The 17,039-nt window shown below is 39.8% G+C and overlaps 1 protein-coding gene across 6 annotated transcripts in view; it reads left to right on the top strand.

Moving 5' to 3' along the window:
* mphosph9 (M-phase phosphoprotein 9) overlaps positions 1-17,039 on the top strand; it is a 26,089-nt gene extending 9,050 nt beyond the window's left edge. For 5 of the 6 annotated variants that reach the window (XM_062958662.1, XM_008113695.3, XM_008113692.3 and 2 more), the window contains 20 exons: positions 603-1,117; positions 2,224-2,347; positions 2,648-2,738; positions 3,268-3,371; positions 3,739-3,858; positions 4,611-5,026; positions 5,447-5,602; positions 5,836-5,923; positions 6,010-6,225; positions 7,363-7,410; positions 7,641-7,705; positions 7,819-7,920; positions 8,574-8,699; positions 11,026-11,216; positions 11,727-11,891; positions 12,480-12,600; positions 13,450-13,550; positions 14,614-14,876; positions 15,683-15,751; positions 16,254-17,039. In XM_062958662.1, coding sequence (XP_062814732.1) covers positions 603-1,117; positions 2,224-2,347; positions 2,648-2,738; positions 3,268-3,371; positions 3,739-3,858; positions 4,611-5,026; positions 5,447-5,602; positions 5,836-5,923; positions 6,010-6,225; positions 7,363-7,410; positions 7,641-7,705; positions 7,819-7,920; positions 8,574-8,699; positions 11,026-11,216; positions 11,727-11,891; positions 12,480-12,600; positions 13,450-13,550; positions 14,614-14,876; positions 15,683-15,751; positions 16,254-16,355 — 3,183 coding nt within the window. In that variant the 3' untranslated portion in view covers positions 16,356-17,039. The remainder of the gene's footprint in view (positions 1-602; positions 1,118-2,223; positions 2,348-2,647; positions 2,739-3,267; positions 3,372-3,738; positions 3,859-4,610; positions 5,027-5,446; positions 5,603-5,835; positions 5,924-6,009; positions 6,226-7,362; positions 7,411-7,640; positions 7,706-7,818; positions 7,921-8,573; positions 8,700-11,025; positions 11,217-11,726; positions 11,892-12,479; positions 12,601-13,449; positions 13,551-14,613; positions 14,877-15,682; positions 15,752-16,253) is intronic. The other variant, XM_008113696.3, reaches the window with a different exon arrangement.

Raw genomic sequence — 17,039 nt, 5'->3', positions numbered from 1 at the left:
GCAGTTGCAAGCCTCAACTCCAGAGGGAAAAGGTTAAATTATAGGATAGAAGTCTAAAATCTAGATATTTGCGAGTTCAGTATATTTGAAGCAAGTGGCCAGAGTACACTGGGAATGGCTAGTGGTTTTATATCCTTCCAGGTTTTTCCCACCAATTTTCTTGAAATGTCAAAATGCCATATTGAAAAAGTTGGACATAATGCCTTTAACAATATTCCTAAGTGTTATATCAAATCAACTTTGGAAGTACGTAATAATTCCTTCTGAACATGGGAGCTTTCCAGACTATGATCCTCAGGTTCCTTTGTTTCACTTACGTATGTCTGGGATGGTGGTAGGTTTTCACTTTTTTTGTATCTACAAGACTGCATTAGACTCCTAATATAGTCTTAACCAAGCAACACTGAATGTGCGCATGCATGTGTCTGAATAGTGAAAGTGGAACAGCTCTTTGGATTTTCATTTGTGTCTCATAACACATTTCCGCATGTTATGTCTGTACGTTGAAGGATTGTATGGGAGCTACAGTGAAAATAACCAAAGTTGACACAAGATCTGAGATTTCCTTTTTTAAAAAATATGCTTTATGCTTTTCTTTGCAGCGCATACAGAATGAAATCAAACACTTGGTGAAATTGCAAAGCCAGAATGTGTGTTCATGCACCAATCAAAACACTCCGGTCAAACTTAGGAACAGTTTCTCCTCATTAGAAAGTCAGATGGGGTTGCAGTCCAAAACATTTGAAGAAAATGAGCTCCTTGCCAGCCAGCTCAAATCTAGCAGCTCTGAGAGTCAGCCAGAAGCTTCGGCCGTACATCAGGAGTGCCTTGCAAATAGTGTCTCCACGAGCAGCGGGTATGGCACCTGTTCTGCTGCAGAACTGAGCCCTAACAAATACAAAGACGTTCAGATGGGCATGGAAAATACAGAGGAGATTACCAAAGGACAAGGCGGCGCATCAGCAGCACGGGAAGATTTAGTTACAACCACTATTCCTAATAGAGAGAGCACACAAACAACTATAGAGCACTGTCCATCAGTAAAGAATGATGATACAGGTTTTCCTGCTGAATTTGTGTCTAATATTAATGAAGGTCAGTGTGGAAAAACAAACGGGTAAGTGGCAGACCTTGGGTCATTAGACTTATCTTTAGAATTAGTAAGTGTTGAATATGTCCAGTTCTCGGCACTTGTATGCTGTTACTAACATGCTGTCTTACTCGTAAAGATAGCTGAGATTCTTATATGCATCTGTCATTTGACATGCATTGGATTATCTTAGATTTTAACCTGAAATGCTGTTACCCATGCAAGGTGATGTTGACAAATTGAAACACCTTGCCTGTTTCCTTTAAAATCCTCAAGCTTGTGTCTTATTAGACCGGCAGAAACATTGGTAACTTCTGTGCTCTCTGGTGTGGTAGACTGGCAGGGATTTCCTCCAGTGGGCTAACACCCTGTTTCATTTTAAAAGAACATACATGGGAAATATGTTTCAGCCTCCAGGAAGCATGGTACCTGCATGGGCTTACCCAGGAGGGTTGAGTTTATAGTCCTGTGAAGTCGTAATACGTTTTACGTAGGCATTTTTTGTTGCCCATTCTCAGCTTGTCGTTTTGCTAGATTTTCAGTATCTCTGCTACGACTAGTGCTCTACTGTTGTGACATCTGAGAATGTATCCTCTCTCACATAACTCTGAGAGGTATTGCTTCAAGACTAACACAAACTGATATAAGTTTGATGAAGTATTTTTAGTCTTTATCTGGAAGTCTGGAGGTAGTTGCTCCATAGCGATCTGTCTGTGGCTCCTCTGGAGATTTGAATTCCACTCACTTTGCTTTCTTTTGATTATCATAGTATATCAACATATTGCAAATTCTTTTTCCAACTTCATTGAATGTGCTTGTGTTCTGGAGAAGACTGTTAAGCGAGGAACTCAAGTCCAGTCCCCACCAACCCCATATATAATTTGGGGATGAGAAAACAAGTCTTAATATTTTGGAAACAAAGTGTTTTCCCCTTAAACCTCTCCTGCAAGTTTCAACGTGGAAAGTACATTTGACATCCAAATTTCCTCTCTTGGCCCTTAACAATGCACACAGTCAAAGAAAGTTCAATCTGGAATCTATGAGATTATAACAAGAAGCAGATCTGTAAATATGACTTCAATACTGTAAATACATTGGTTTTTCTTTCTTTGTTTTCTTTTCCCATCCTGCAGTAAACCGTTAACATCATGGGCTCAAAAAATGAAACAAAATCAGCTAAAAAGGACAAATATGGAAGAAGATGATGTGCATTCTGTGCAAGGAAAAGAACAAATGCAGACAAAAACGCTTGAAAATGTAAATTCCATTCCTCAGATATTCCTTTCGCAAATAAAGTTCTGTATTCTACTTCATCAGACTACTTAATTTGTGCAACAGTTGCATGTCTATTTACTGAGCAGTGCAACCTATTGAACTCAGTGGTAATTAGATATGATTAAAGATTGTGTTATTGCTGGATCTTGATAACTTTGCGTTACCAACCATAACTAGTGACATTTTTCAACATTGCTATTTTGCATGCTATAAAACTGACGATTATTTTCATGTATTCATTGGTCTACAAATCTTTGGTTCCCCCCTCCTGTGGCATTATAGAATAATCATCTTGCTGCTGTTCCACCGTCTTATACTTTTTACCTCAGTCAACCAGATGGAAGCCAAAATTCGTTAGTGTCTGATACTTCAGGTATAGTCAACTGTTAATATTTTACTTTCTTTGTTATTTCTGTTGATATTACCACATTGCAGTCTTATGTAAAAGTTCAGCATGATTATTGTTGTGCACTATTTTGTTTTTACACGACACATTATATTGCATGGTTTTAAGCATTAGGAGGCACAATCCAGAAAAAAAACAAATATACGTGCAGTGAAAATTAAACTGTGAAAGGCATAAAGGATGAATACACTTTCACTGTATTACTGTACCTCTTTGCAGTGGGAATACAAGAAGCAGAGATTTTGATGAAGATCATGTTAAAATATTGCTAAGCACAAATATTCTAAATTACTTTCTGGAGGCTAGTTTCCACAGAGTTCTCTGTGATGTCAAATAGCTTTTTTTCAAACCTTGTTACTACAGAAGCTCGGAAGCGTAACATTTCAGACAAGAGTTTTTCATAAGATTGAGTGTGCATGCATAATGGGGAAAACGCGTTGAGCTTCATAGCACTTTTCAAATACAGAAATTAAGTTTGAAACATTTTATTCTTTAGGATTTACTTACTGGAAACTAGATGAGAAGGAGATGTACCACAGTTTGCCTGAAAACTTCAGGAACGAATTTTGTATGTTGCCAACACAGGTGTCCTCTGAGCAGGTATCTTTTCTCTCCGTTTGCATTGATAGATTGATAGATGCTCAAAATTATTCTATCACTCTTGACAATTGGGTTCAACTGATAAGCTTTGAATTGCATCTCCCAAAGCGGACAAGAGCACAAGGCATGGAGGCTACTACCTTGAAGCCCTAAAGCACGGTATTCTCGTGCTAGTGCTCCCTTTGACGCTAGCGCTTCCTCTTGCACTAGCTCTTAACTAAAAATGCTGCTCTTATGTCAAAGCAAAACCCTAGCCAAGCCATGGCTCTTAACCCAAACCATTCTTAAGTCGGGATGCTTGTAATTCGAGGTCCCACTGTAGGTGTTTTTGCTTGTAACAACAGTAATCATAATTGCTTTTATTTAGTCTTCTGCTGATGAAATGAAGCCATCATCCTTAAAGGATATTTATCATAAGAAACAAATTGAAAGCAGACAGCTTGTAGACTGGAACTTCTCCCCACTGCAATCAACTCATCCCCCTGAGGTAATGGTTGATATGTTTCTTTTTAAACCTCATATGTATTATGTTGGAATCCTTCAGTGTTTCCTCATATTAGAGGCTGGTCTTCATGCCCCAGGCTCCAAAACACAGCGAGGTCCTCTTATGACACAATCCCAAGGAGTGTGTCTATCTGAGGAGCAGAATACATTGTCACTGTGCCTGAGCCTGAGCCCCCTCTCTCCTGTTCTTTGATAAAATCAGGAGCGTAAGATAATGTTTTTTATATATCTCAACAATCTGTTAGCATGACTATCAGACATGACTTATTTGACAAAAAACTAGTTCCTCTTTCCAGTGGAAATTCACTGATCTAAGTTATGACTAGAGGTCTGTGTGAGGCCTCCTGATCTCAAGTGGTACCAAGCCCAAGCTTTATCTCAAAGCTTTCTCTGTTTCCAAGAAACCTCCCCATAGCTCGGGCTAACTCCTCAAGCCCACCAAAATCCATGAAATGTAAAGCCCATCTGCTCCTTGGGATGACTCTGGTTAGAGCCCTAAAATGACTTAGTCTGCTGTAATTTCCCCATTGGTTTTTGAGGAACCGTGGGGGTAGAGAAAGCCACCATCCTTTTCTGCGCAGTGGACCAATCGAGCTTCGGAAGGAGGCTTGATAATCCACCCATGCCACCATGATATTGGAGTAGTTTGGAATTCCGGATAAGGGATGTTCAACCTATATTACTTAACACTATATGGTTTCCATGTTGTCTGTCTTTCTGTTTGCTGTATTACAGATCCTGACCCTTGACCCCACACTGCATATGAAACCAGGCCAGCAGAACCCAGAACTTCCTTTGCACAGCGGCTATGGGGTGGCAGAAAGACTCCCTTTATCGCCAGACTCCATGGCAGACCCTGCATTTTTCATGTCTTCAGACACTGATTCCTTTTCTCACATGAGCACAGTAACGTCACCTCAGTCTCTCGAGTCTCCAAAATGCACTTCCAGTACAGGCGCTTTGGACCTTGAGGCCTGGAATCGGTGCACTTTCCAGAACGAAATCAGCAAGGCAGGAGTAAACGTGGAGGATGAAGACAACTTGACTTTAACGCCGTCTTCAGCTGCACAGTCCCAAATTCCGTCTGACAGCAGTTTGCCAGAATTTAGTGTCTCTCTAACATGTGCGGAAGATCCTGTGATGCTCTCTAGGTGAGTAAGAATGTGGCCATTAATTCCATTTTAAACTTTAAAACAGCAAAAACTGAACAATTGTTTCAGTTGCATTTTGTCATTATTATTATTATTATTATATTTATTTATACCCCGCTTTATCTCTCCAAAGGGGACTCAAAGCAGTAGATGATTCACTGAATCCTGTGCCAGTGGTACTAATTCAGAAAGTTACTTTATCACACACACGAGCTTGGATGAGATTTTAACTTCTTTGTTTTGAGTAGTTCAATACATCTTCTCCCATGATGCATCAAATGGCATTTTCGACCTTCCTCTGTTTCAATAAATCTTAATGGTGTTTTGCATGTGCCAGAATTGTCATTTTCTGCTTTGAAACTATTTCTGTCTAGTAAGATGATATAACATTATGCATTTCTTTTCATGTTAAAAAAATAGGATTAGACAGAATTTGAGGGAAAAACATGCCCGACATATTGCTGATCTACGAGCGTATTATGATGCGGAAATTCAAAGCTTAAAGCAGCAGCTGGAAATAAGCCATAAACCACCTTCTGAAGACTTGAAGAAAATCAATCAAAATCTTGCTGACAGGTAATAGCTGAGTTGGTGGAAATATGCATGTTTTCACTTTTGAATACGTATAGCACATACTGATGAACATAGAGCATTGCTGTGTAAATTTTGAGATGTCAGTTAATAAGAGAGGAAGAACCACACTTGCAGTGTCTGGGTTCAAATAGGCTTCCAATGCAGTTTCGGCCATTATATGATAGTTCTATTTTTCCAATTTAAGGCTTTTAAAAATGTCATCTTTTAAAATGTAGATGCGACCAGCTAGCGGCAGCACTGAATGAGTCTAACAATCACATGCAAGCCCTGGAAAGTAAAAATAGTACCCTGGAAATGGAAGTGGTAAGTGTATGTTCTGCTGATTTTTGCAATGTCGGCCTCCCTTAAATTATACACCTTCTATGACTCTGGCCCTGTTGATATTTCAGGCAGATTGGAGGGAACGCTTCTGTGCTGTCAGCAATACAGCGAAGGCCTTGCAAGAACGTGTTGAAGAAATGCGAACGAGCAGCAAAGAGAAAGATAACACCATCAGCCGTCTCAAGAGGAGACTTAAGGATCTTGAAGAAGCCTTTGAAAAGGCCTACAAGCTGTCCGATAATAAAGACGCCAGGTTAAAAGAAGAGAACAAAATGTTTCAAAACGTAAGTAGGAAAATGTAGAGTCATGTTATTTTGGGGCTAAATGGGATGACAGACCTTTTGAATAAATTCAGTTACATGCACAGTTTGTGAGGTTTAATCCTGCAGAGCATGCTGTTTGAGGTAATTTGTGACTGAGGTGAGTTTTTCGTTGGGAGGGATCTCTACAAATCGTATTTTGTAATGGGAACCCTTTCCCAACGTTGAGAGTGGTGCTACTCCATTGTGGAATACCTGTGTACTGGTATTACAGCTCTCTCTGCTAAAACAGAAGCATCTTTGTAATATATCTCTCTTGCTGTCTTGCTCTCTTTGTGACAGCCATTGGACTTCAAAAGATATATTATTCTTTTCTGTTTAGCTCCAGATGGTTTTGTGCTGGTTTTCATCACCTGGGAAAACAGATCTTCATCTCTGCCTACTCAATTTCTTTTTGTTTTTGTCTCCAACAGCTCAATGGATGTGCTACTCAGCAATACTCTGTGTTCATAGTTTTTCTAAACTAATCCTAGATTTCTCTCTGGTTATTTTTTAAAAAAAATCAGCTAGGGATAGCTAACATTCATAATAGAAAAACGTAGTTTGTAAGGTTTAGTTGTTTCGCTGCCTGTCCTTGCAATTGTTGAAATTTGAAACATTGTAAAATTTTATCAGATATTTAAAATGTCCTGCTACAAAAAGATAATGTTGCTCCCTATTTGAGTGCTTCATCGTAGCAAGGCAGAGCTTGTATGCATATGCTGCTGCACCCAAATAGTGCCAGATTCTCTGCAAATATGGATTGCTTTTAAGTCTGAGTGTGGCTGGTTAGTTGTGTTCTTGGTGAATTATGCTGTAGCGCAGAGTGGATCATAAGGCCTCCAAGCCTCTTTGACAGCACCGAAACCCCAAGTGCTAAATAATATTAAGACTTGGCCCCAAATGTTTATTTGTTTATTTATTTGTGTAAATATTTATATCTTGTTCTCTACTGTGGGATCTCAGGGGACTATATATATATGACACTATATATATATCTATCTTTTGACTCCAGATAAAAACAATACATAAGATAAACTGTTAGATTAAACTTTAGATAATTTGTTGATTACTTTGTGATATTTGTGTATAAAGAATTAATGGTAGTATGATTTTTTGTAGCTTTTAGGAGAATATGACTCCCTTGGGAAAGAACACGAAAGAGTAAAGGTGAGAATAAACTTTGTGTCTACTGAAATGATCTCAAGTGGAATTTTTAGGCAGTGATTCTGTATGGTCTATACCCTGATCTTTCTCTGGAGGAAGCTAAAGTAAACTTAAATTGATTCCCAGATGAATGCAACGTATATGTACAACTTCTTCAAGATTAGCAGTGATACCAATTTGGCTTTAACTTCCATTGTATGTAAGAGTAATAGGTACTTCTTTCTTTCCTCTAGGATACTTTAAATATCACAGAAAACAAATTGCTGGATGCAAACACTCAGATGTCTGATCTGAAAAGGTAAATGTACCATTCTCTGGGAGTTCCTCAAAAGGATCAGTGGATGAGATTTTTACTCCAGTCCTTTGTTTTTAAATGATCTTGTAAAATGTCATCCTTGCCTCCTGCTTTAGAACAGTCTCAAAACTTGAAGCCCAAGTAAAGCAGTTGGAGCATGAAAACGTGCTTAAGTTCCGCCACCTTGCAGACAGCCACTTCAGAACATCTTATACAAAGTAAGTGAATCATAAATATCACTTTATGAGGAAGTGAGCGATTTATGTTTCCTGACGCTATAATGATTGTAAGAAGGATGGAATAGTATATACTAGTTGTGTGGTTTGATGAAGAATAATCTCTGTAATGCAGACAAGCCGTTTGTCTTGGTATTTTAGAGATAAACACATTTCCAGATATGGCAAGGTTTTTATTTTAGTTATTGTAATTAACAGCTTTGGTAATGTAGGGTGAGACCTCTTTACAGTGCTATTTGTTCTCAGTGTAAAATCCTGCCTACCTGCTTGGCATGTGAAGCCACCCAAGGATAAACTGTCCACGTTCGTTAGAATGCTATTAAACTTCCCATAGAATTGAAACCATAGAAAATATTAGCTTTTTTAGTAGAAGCAGCTGAAATTGTGACATCTCAAAATTTCTGGAATCAAAAGTAGCATAGCAGTAGTAGGGGAGGAGTTTTTTAAGTTGGCATCTCTACAGATATTTACAAAATATTTGTATTTACAAAATTTCCTAAAGAGAGCTGTTTTTGAGCAATGTATTTTTATATATCTTACTAACTTTGGCTACTAGAATATTGTTTTCCCTGTTCCTGTCCCAAGAACAAAAGTCTGATTTGTTTGTGAATCCCTCACACTTTCTTTTCTACCAGCAAATTGACAGGCTCTGATGTGAGCAGAAGGAAATGGTTGATACCAGGATCAGAGTATTCCATCTTCACAGGGCAGCCCTTAGAAGATCAAGACAATCGGCTTGAAGAAACAGGCACAAATTGCCGGTAAGGTGATGAGCCTTGCAGTTCAACAAGATCTTGGACAGCCACATTTCCCAGGGCTGAAATCTCTGGCTGCGCAGAGTGTGATGCAGGCACTGATGCTGGTTCACTTTCTTAAATCCTCCTGAATCAGTAGGGATTTTGGACACTTTTGTCCAGGGCTCACCAGCAGTCTCTGCTTAGATTCCTATTCAGAATAAGAGAGCTGAGAAAATTCTTACAGATCTGACTCTCTATGTGCTCTTGCTCTGTGCTGGAATCCTACACCTATCCTCTGGTTGCTGTCAGCTCCTGACAGGTGGGAGAGCCTCACCTAAATGTAAGGCTGTATTGACGACAAACAGGACCTTCTACTTGGAAGCCGTATGATGCTGAGTGGCTTTGTTTGTTTGGGCATTTCTAGTAGACTCGGGTTTCTTCACTGATTTCCATATTGCATGCTTTGGAGTTTCTACTGCACTTGAAACCCATGATAAGTGCATTTGGCAGCAATATCATCCAGACTAGCTCCAGATAAGGGTTCATTAGTTGAGCACTTTTGGAAAGGATTGTGATACTTATACCCCCCCCCCCTTTTGTCACTAAGGTTTACTCTCTGTGATACTCTCTGTTGATGAAAGCTTCTTTCAACCTATTGGCGACAGTTGATCTTCATTTGATGTCTTTGAAGACCGTTTTCTTAGTCCCAATTAAATCTGTTAGATGAGCAGGTGAGCTCACAGCTCTTCGAGTCAGGTAATGCTTTACTCAGATAGTTCAGAGTAGTGTCTAGTTTTCATATGCAACCCGACTTTGCTTTACTAGCCTTTCTGCAGGATCCTTCAACTCCGTTGGAAAACACACTGCTTTTGTTTGATGTTTGGTAAACACTGGCCTTTTATGTTTCTCATCAGACTCAATAGCTCTTCATAGCTCATCCTTGTCTTGAGAAAGGATGCCCTATCTCTTTACGGAAGCTCTTGAAACGGGTGGAAATTGCCATTTTCAAGACTCATTCCACTTGAGCAGTAGCGGCTTCTGCTGCTTTCATCTACCCGAACGGCTTTCATCTACCATTGACCTTAATTTCCCATTCCAGACTGGATATGAGAGAGCAAGGGCTGATGTGCCTTTGAGTCATGCTGTCCTTTCATCACTCCCAGCTTGATGTGGACCACTCCTCTTTGTTGAGTTTGCTAGCCAGTCAGCACTTTGTGTGATTCACAAAGATCACGGAAAACAGATTGCTGACCACAAACAGTGATTTTTCAAGTGGCCGTCTGTAAATTAATGCAACCTTCCCTCCAACTCTCTTTTCCATGTCTCTTTACTGTGTGATGGACTGAGTACCGATAGTTGGCTGAGGCACACGTAGCCATCTTTGTTGATGGCTGCCAAAAATGCCTCAGCTGCAGAATGTTCTTCAGGTGCAAACCCGTTCATGTGACCAGTTGAAAAACTCAAATAACAAGCAACCCCTTCTTCAGAGCAGATTTGCACCTAGTAGAATTAAAGAGCAGGGTGTTTCTGCAAACCTAGCCCAGTGTTTTGTTTTTAGAACAAGAACTGAGTTGATAGTCCATCCTTCCAAATTAGTGGTTTATCTTACACAGAAGGGGCATATTTTTGTTGCTGCTGTTTTTAGACAATTAGGAAGCAAATCCTTGCCACTTTAATGCAAATAATCCACAGATTTGAGCCACAGGGAGAGGCGGGTATCATCATCATCATCATCCACTATTATACCTCAGTCTACTTCCCTCTTGTAGAGATTGAAAGCTTTGTGTTGTCGAAGGCTTTCATGGCCAGGATCACAGGGTTGTATGTTTTCCATGCTGTATGGCCATGTTCCAGAAGTATTCTCTCCTGACATTTCGCCCACATCTATGGCAGGCATCCTCAGAGGTGGTGAGGTTACCTCACACCTCTGAGGATGTCTGCCATAGATGTGGGTGAAAAGTCAGGAGAGAATACTTCTGGAACATGGCCATACAGCATGGAAAACATACAACAACCCATTGAAAGCTTTGTTGTCCCAGTCCACAACTGATGGGCCTTATATTGGAGAAAAGTTAGAAAACGACCCTGCTGGAATTCTTGTGGGATTCTTGCAGTCTTGTGGGAAGTTGCCTACATGTTTTTGTCCTTGGTGTGTATAATAGTTTAATTTATCTTCATTTCTGTCAAAAACAATGGGACTTACATTCAGCCAGTTGAATGTGGATCTGAACCCAGTAATGTACAACGGTGCTTTGGATTCCTTTCCATCTTGAGTGCCTCTCTTGTCACTATTTCCTCAGTCTGATTATAACGGGTACTGAATCTGCGTGATCCTGTTGTGTGTTTCCAGGCATCACTCGCCTCCGGAGAAGGACTCATCTTCAGATCCTTCACTCATCAATGAAATGGCAAAGAAAGAAGCCAGAGTCCCAGAAACGCCCATCATAAAAGCATTTAAGGAACTTGAAGAAAGGAAAGCATTGAAAAACTGGGGCACTCAGACAGGGAAGGAGGAGGAAGAGGAGGAGGCTGCTCCTACAAGTAAGACCCTTCGGCTTGCCTTCGTTTCATGAGTCATCCCGTTGGGTTTCACAGATATTTCTCCTACATCTGAATTAAAATGGGCTCATCTTTAGATGAAAGAACCATGTGAGAATCAGCCCTATGCTATGCAAACTAGACATTCAGCTATTGGCAAATCTTATTTTTCCAGAGTGTGGAAGAACTGCTGTACTACTTTTAAGTGGTTCGTTGCTTTACAGTAAAGTTTATGAAGTGCTGTGTTATGCTTTAAAACCAAAGTTTAAAACAATATTTGTTGCATCTTACTTCATTTCACTTTTCTCCCCCACTGATCCAACACTAATTCTGGTGCATTCTCCATAAAATAAAATTGTATCCCTTTCCTGATTTCAGTTTTATGTATCTTGGCTATTTTCCTGTGTTTTTAAAAAGTTTCTTCAAGTTTGCTACTTGAGATACCTGTTTTTTTGCAAGGAACTCCCACAAATAAATCTTCTCATTTTGTTGTGCTGTTGTTGTTTATTTCAGAACCAACCCCTCGGCGTCCAACTGTTGGCTTTGACGAAGTAGCTCTTAATGCAAGCCAGTCTCCAGAGAAAGGCAGAGACCAGCTCAGAAGCAAGAGATACAGCTCGCCAAGTGGCCAGAGGTCCTCTTCTCTGCCACCTTCAAACAGGAAATCAAATACTCCGAGTAAGAATGGCCAGGTTTATAAGTTTAGGAGTATGTGTGAGCTGTTGATAACAATTTTTTAAAATTATAATCTTGCATAGCTTTTGTGTTTATGGTGCTCGTCCCATTGTAGACGAAATCTTTTTCTGCTATGCTTATCTTTTTAAAAAAAGGTTTTGTTGTTATCTTTTGTGGGCTGATGATTGAACTATCTTCAACTTTTACAACAGACAAAGTAAAACAGAGAAATTGAGAAAGTGGGAAGCTTACCCATTCAACCAGTGGTCAACCCAACCCAAAGAGTTGCCTCACCAAGCTACAACTCTTATGATTCCATAGCATTGATTCAGGGCAGTTAAAGTGGTGTCAAATTGTGCTAATTCCACAGTGTAGATGCAGCCCTTGTGTCTGAAGTTATCGTCTCCCTAACTTGCCAAAATCAGCAAAATAGTGTATATACCCAGAGCCAGATTTGATTCAGTTGCTAATCCTTACTGTATGCCTCCAATAAAATCCCATCCTTGTGAAGGACTTCTTGAGTGTTGCACTAAAAAAGGTTCTGGTGCTTGCACTGAGACCAAAGTCCTGATAAGCGCTTTCTCTTGGCAGCAAGGAGAGAAATAATGCTGACGCCGATTGCAGTGACCTACAGCCCCAAACGCTCTCCGAAAGAGAACTTGTCTCCAGGGTTTAGCCACTTGCTCAGCAAAAATGAGAACATGATGACGAGGTAAGAGTGTTTTGGTGGCTCACTTGAGAGCAGGGGCGAAGGTGGAAGGTGAAGTTGGTGTGGTAAACTCAATATGGCAGAGATAGCAATGTCAGACTACATTGGTGCTCCAGGGAATCACAAGATCCGCAGAATGCTGCTTGTTTTTGCATCTGCACAATGAACAAGTTGCCACATTGGCTGCATGGAGCATGATAATGGATCATGAAGTAACAAGCCATGTGGAGATGCCTTGCTCTGCTGTAGGAAAGTCCAATGTATCTTTTGTTTCTTCTCAGTGCAGTTTGTCCATCTGCCCCACCGGATGATGATAATGATAATAATCAACATAAATAATAATTTGTTACCCACTTCTCCGCATGGGGCAGGGCGTAACACAGTTAAAATACATTGCCATAAAAACACTCAATAAAATGCATATATCAAAACACATTTCTGATGGAGATACTAGGAAGAGGGGTTGGTTTGTACAGGAGACCTTCGGTGAATAAGTAACACTAGAAAAGTGAAATCATATATTTTCTGCAGATATGGGAGCTGTGCTATCATTCCTTGTATGGCATTACTTTCCCCCCCTTTCCAGTCCCACACCTAGAACTTCCATATAGTATTTCATCATCTCAGCTGTTTTCCATATAAATCCCACCAAATAATATTTGGTTTATCTGGCATATAGAGTCAGATTTTCAAGAAAAACTTGTCTTTTGTCAAGTTCAGCTTGGGTGGTTGCTGTTTTTAAACGGACAGGATATGGGCTTCTCTTTAGACACTTCCTGAAGAGTAAACCTCACTAGTGTTCAGTGAAGAAGGAAGAATTGTGTTCTGTGTTTCTTCCCCCTCAAACACCAGGTTTGATGTTTTGCTTGACGATTTGGAAATGCCCACGCCTGCCTCACAGTACAACAACCCACGGAAACGGCTGCAGTTTCGCTCACTAGGAGATCCGGAAGGTAAATGCTTGCTGCGGGTATGGCTTGGTTTGTTTTTGTCCCATGCAAGTCATTTGGGTCAGTTTACAAGGACAGGATGCAGGTGTGCCACCATTCCCGCCTGGCCCTGCTTCCCTCAACGTTTGCCATTTCACTCTCGTATTTGAACTCTTTGCTGCTGCAACCAGCAGAGGGGGCACATTTACTGATTTGCTTGTAATGAATTGCAATTAACAACATGAAAGGACTTTTGTAAATTAGTTACTCTTTATTCAGGAAGCATCCATGAAAAAGGGGGAAATCCCTCTGACCCAACTCCAAGAGAAAGGCCCAGTTTAGCAGCAAGCCTACCCTTCTGGATAGCTACCAACTCCATTGGATAGTGTCTGCATTTATTCTTAGGGATCCATGTTTATTTGTTTGGTTTTTGCCACGTTTTTCTCCCCTATGAGATGCAAAGTGGCTTGTAGTATATGTTAGAACAGTTAAACCTCATTATGAATATGCAGATACTCCAAAATCTGAAATCCAAGACATTTATAATCCAAGGCACTTATCCTGGTTAATGATATTACTTAGGGTCTTTCCCATCCCAAATCAACCTCCAATGAATTTGTAGCACTTTATCTGTTATCTTGAGTTTACAACTTATAACAAAGTGCACTTTAACTAGTCTATTACTCAAATATGCTGTTTTTAATTCTGTGTTTATTAAGTGTGTTTTCATTTTCATAGGTTAATGTTTAAATTTTTATAATTTGGTGTATGTTTTTGTTTACTGATATACTGTTTATTGTCACTGTTTTAATCTAATATTATCTGTGAGCCGCCCCGAGTCCTCTTCAGGGGAGATGGAGGCGGGGAATAAATAAACTACTACTACTACTACTACTACTTCTTCTTCTTCTTCTTCTTCTTCTTATTATTATTATTATTATTATTATAGTCCCAAGTATTTCAGAATTTTTGATAAAGGATAATCAATTTGTAGTTCTTGTTTTATATATGTGTGTGTATGTATGTATACGCGTGTGTATCATTGTTCTATAGAGAGCTTGTTATGAGATTTCTCCTTTTTATTTAGGAGGGACAGAATTGCAGTCCACCAGCCCAGGCAAAGGCAGCCATGTGAATCCTTCCTCTTGTACAGACCCGTTGCATACAGGAGCAAGGAAAGGGCGGAAGCCCCTTGTTTGGGAAGAAGATCACTCTGCACATGCCAGTGAGCCATGCCTGTCCTTAGCAGCACCAGCACCTTATGAGGCAGATTTCAAATATGTGTCGAGGATCAAGACTTTGACTGAGACAGAGCGACTCTTCGATGAACTCACGCAGGAAAAGCAACAGGTAGAGACTGACAATTTTGTCTCTTTTCATATGTTGTTACAATTTGGTACCTGGGGAAAACACATGCCCTGTTTGGAAGGTACTATACTCATATTTGCTGGGGGGGGGGGGTTATAAAAATGCTATCTTTTGGGCATAGTTCAAAATTACAGAAATTAAAAACGATGTTGTCCATGGCATGTGTGCTAGCCCTAGGGAAGATGATGATGGTAAATAATAATTTATTTATTATCTGTCTCTCCTTATGGCTTGATGCGGGGCACAACATAGTTAAAACACATTCCATAAAAGCACATATTAAAACATACACATCTTAAAATACATGACACAAAATTTAAAACATCATAAATGTCGAATGCGCTTTTAAAATTCCTCGTCAAAACTGACTGGGACAGCCTGCCGAAAAGACAGATCTTCAGTTGTGTTTTAAATTCCGACATGCCATTTACTAGCATGCAATACTTGGACATGTGTGGGTTATACCATATTTGAAGTACATCCATACTAAAGTTCAGATCATTTGCTTCAAGCCCGTAATAAAGTGATTATGCCTTTTGGTAGTTTGGATACTGGAACGGTGGGTCAAGCCAGGCTTTTGGCATGATGCTGCTAAACAGAAGCACTTCTTTGAAGATGGAGGGACAGACTGCAACACACTGCAGATCCCATCTATTGCACCTTCTTCAAAACAAGAAATCATCTCCAAGTGTCCATGGTGCCACTGCCTTAAGATCTGTTGAACAGGAGCATGGTCCCTTGCTTTCTTTCAGAGAGTCTCTCTCTTAGTGCTTTTATTTTTGTCCTAGATCGAGGCCCAGTTGAGTCGAATACCATGTGCTGGAGGGAGAATGACTCTGCAGGCAAGACTTAATCAGGTTTAAACTCTATGTTTTTGATGCATCTGGGAGGGGTGTGTGCATGTCTTGGCTTATTGGCCTTACCACCGAACCTTAATAATAGTAGAACAAACTGCATGTCTCATCTTAAGCCTAGCTTAGATATACATGCTCCTTATTTGGCAGTTTAGAAGCCGACCTGCACGTGTGAGTGAGCCACTAGAGCTAAAACACGTTTATATAATAGAACATGTAGTGCTACTCAAGTCATACTTTACTCTCAACTGAGTTAGGGGTGCACATGTCCACAGTTCTTTGTCTTTCTGTAAGCATCTGAGAAATAAAATAGAGAAATGTAAAGGTCGGAGGGATTCTCCCATTCCAATATGCAACAATAGTTATACTTTGATTCCCATTAGAAAACTGCCATTGCTTGTGAAACGTAGAGACTTGGTATGGACCTTCCATTTCAGAGGGGTTGTGGTTGTCTTTTCTCGGTCTTGACTATGTCTCCTCCTTTGGGTTTTGATTCTTTCATCAGGAGGCCTTGGAAGACCGCTTGGAAAGAATCAATCGAGAATTGGGCTCCATCCGTATGATTCTGAAGAAATTCCACGTTTTACGTACCTCTGCAAATATCTGAGATGTCTATATTTCAATTTAGATAGCCTTTGGTTTGCACTAAAGAAGTCTAATAATTATGCACTCTGGAAATGCAAATGGTTTTGTATTTTTGTAAGCCCTCCCCTCCCTCCGCAGCCAATTTTGGAATCATGTCGTCCTTTACACACAATATTTTGTACTGAGCCACATATATTTTAAAAAACTATTTTTCTTACACCCGAAGGAATCAATCTGTCAATTCTGTATTTTACTACTTTTGAAGAAGTGTTAATAGTTGTTTTTTAAACTGTGAACATGAATTCTTTCTAAGAATAGAAGAAACCAAGAGGCAGCTTGTTTTCAAAAGATGATCATGTTGAAATTGGTTTTGTGATGCACTACTCACTATTTTTATAGCATTAGTGACCTGTCTGGTACACCGAAGTTTAGTCCATACGAAACACAACCCACAGCTTCTTCTTGCGAAAGGAGCCCCAAAAAATCCATACACCGCTTGTAGTTTAGAGATTGCATCTTGCGTCATAAAACGTTTGGTTTTCAATAAATGCACAAAGAGCAGGCTGGGAAAGGTCTGTTCAAAATGTTTGTGTAAAGGCATACCAAGGAGTTGGAGAGAGAACACTGTTTCTCTTTCTTTTTTTAAAAGTGTTTTTATTTGGCATGTTTGTTGTAGAAATGTTAATTAAAACTTAATTGTCTACAA

Source organism: Anolis carolinensis, chromosome X, assembly GCF_035594765.1.
Source record: "Anolis carolinensis isolate JA03-04 chromosome X, rAnoCar3.1.pri, whole genome shotgun sequence".
NCBI lineage: Eukaryota > Metazoa > Chordata > Lepidosauria > Squamata > Dactyloidae > Anolis > Anolis carolinensis.
This window is presented reverse-complemented; position numbering and strand designations above follow the sequence as displayed.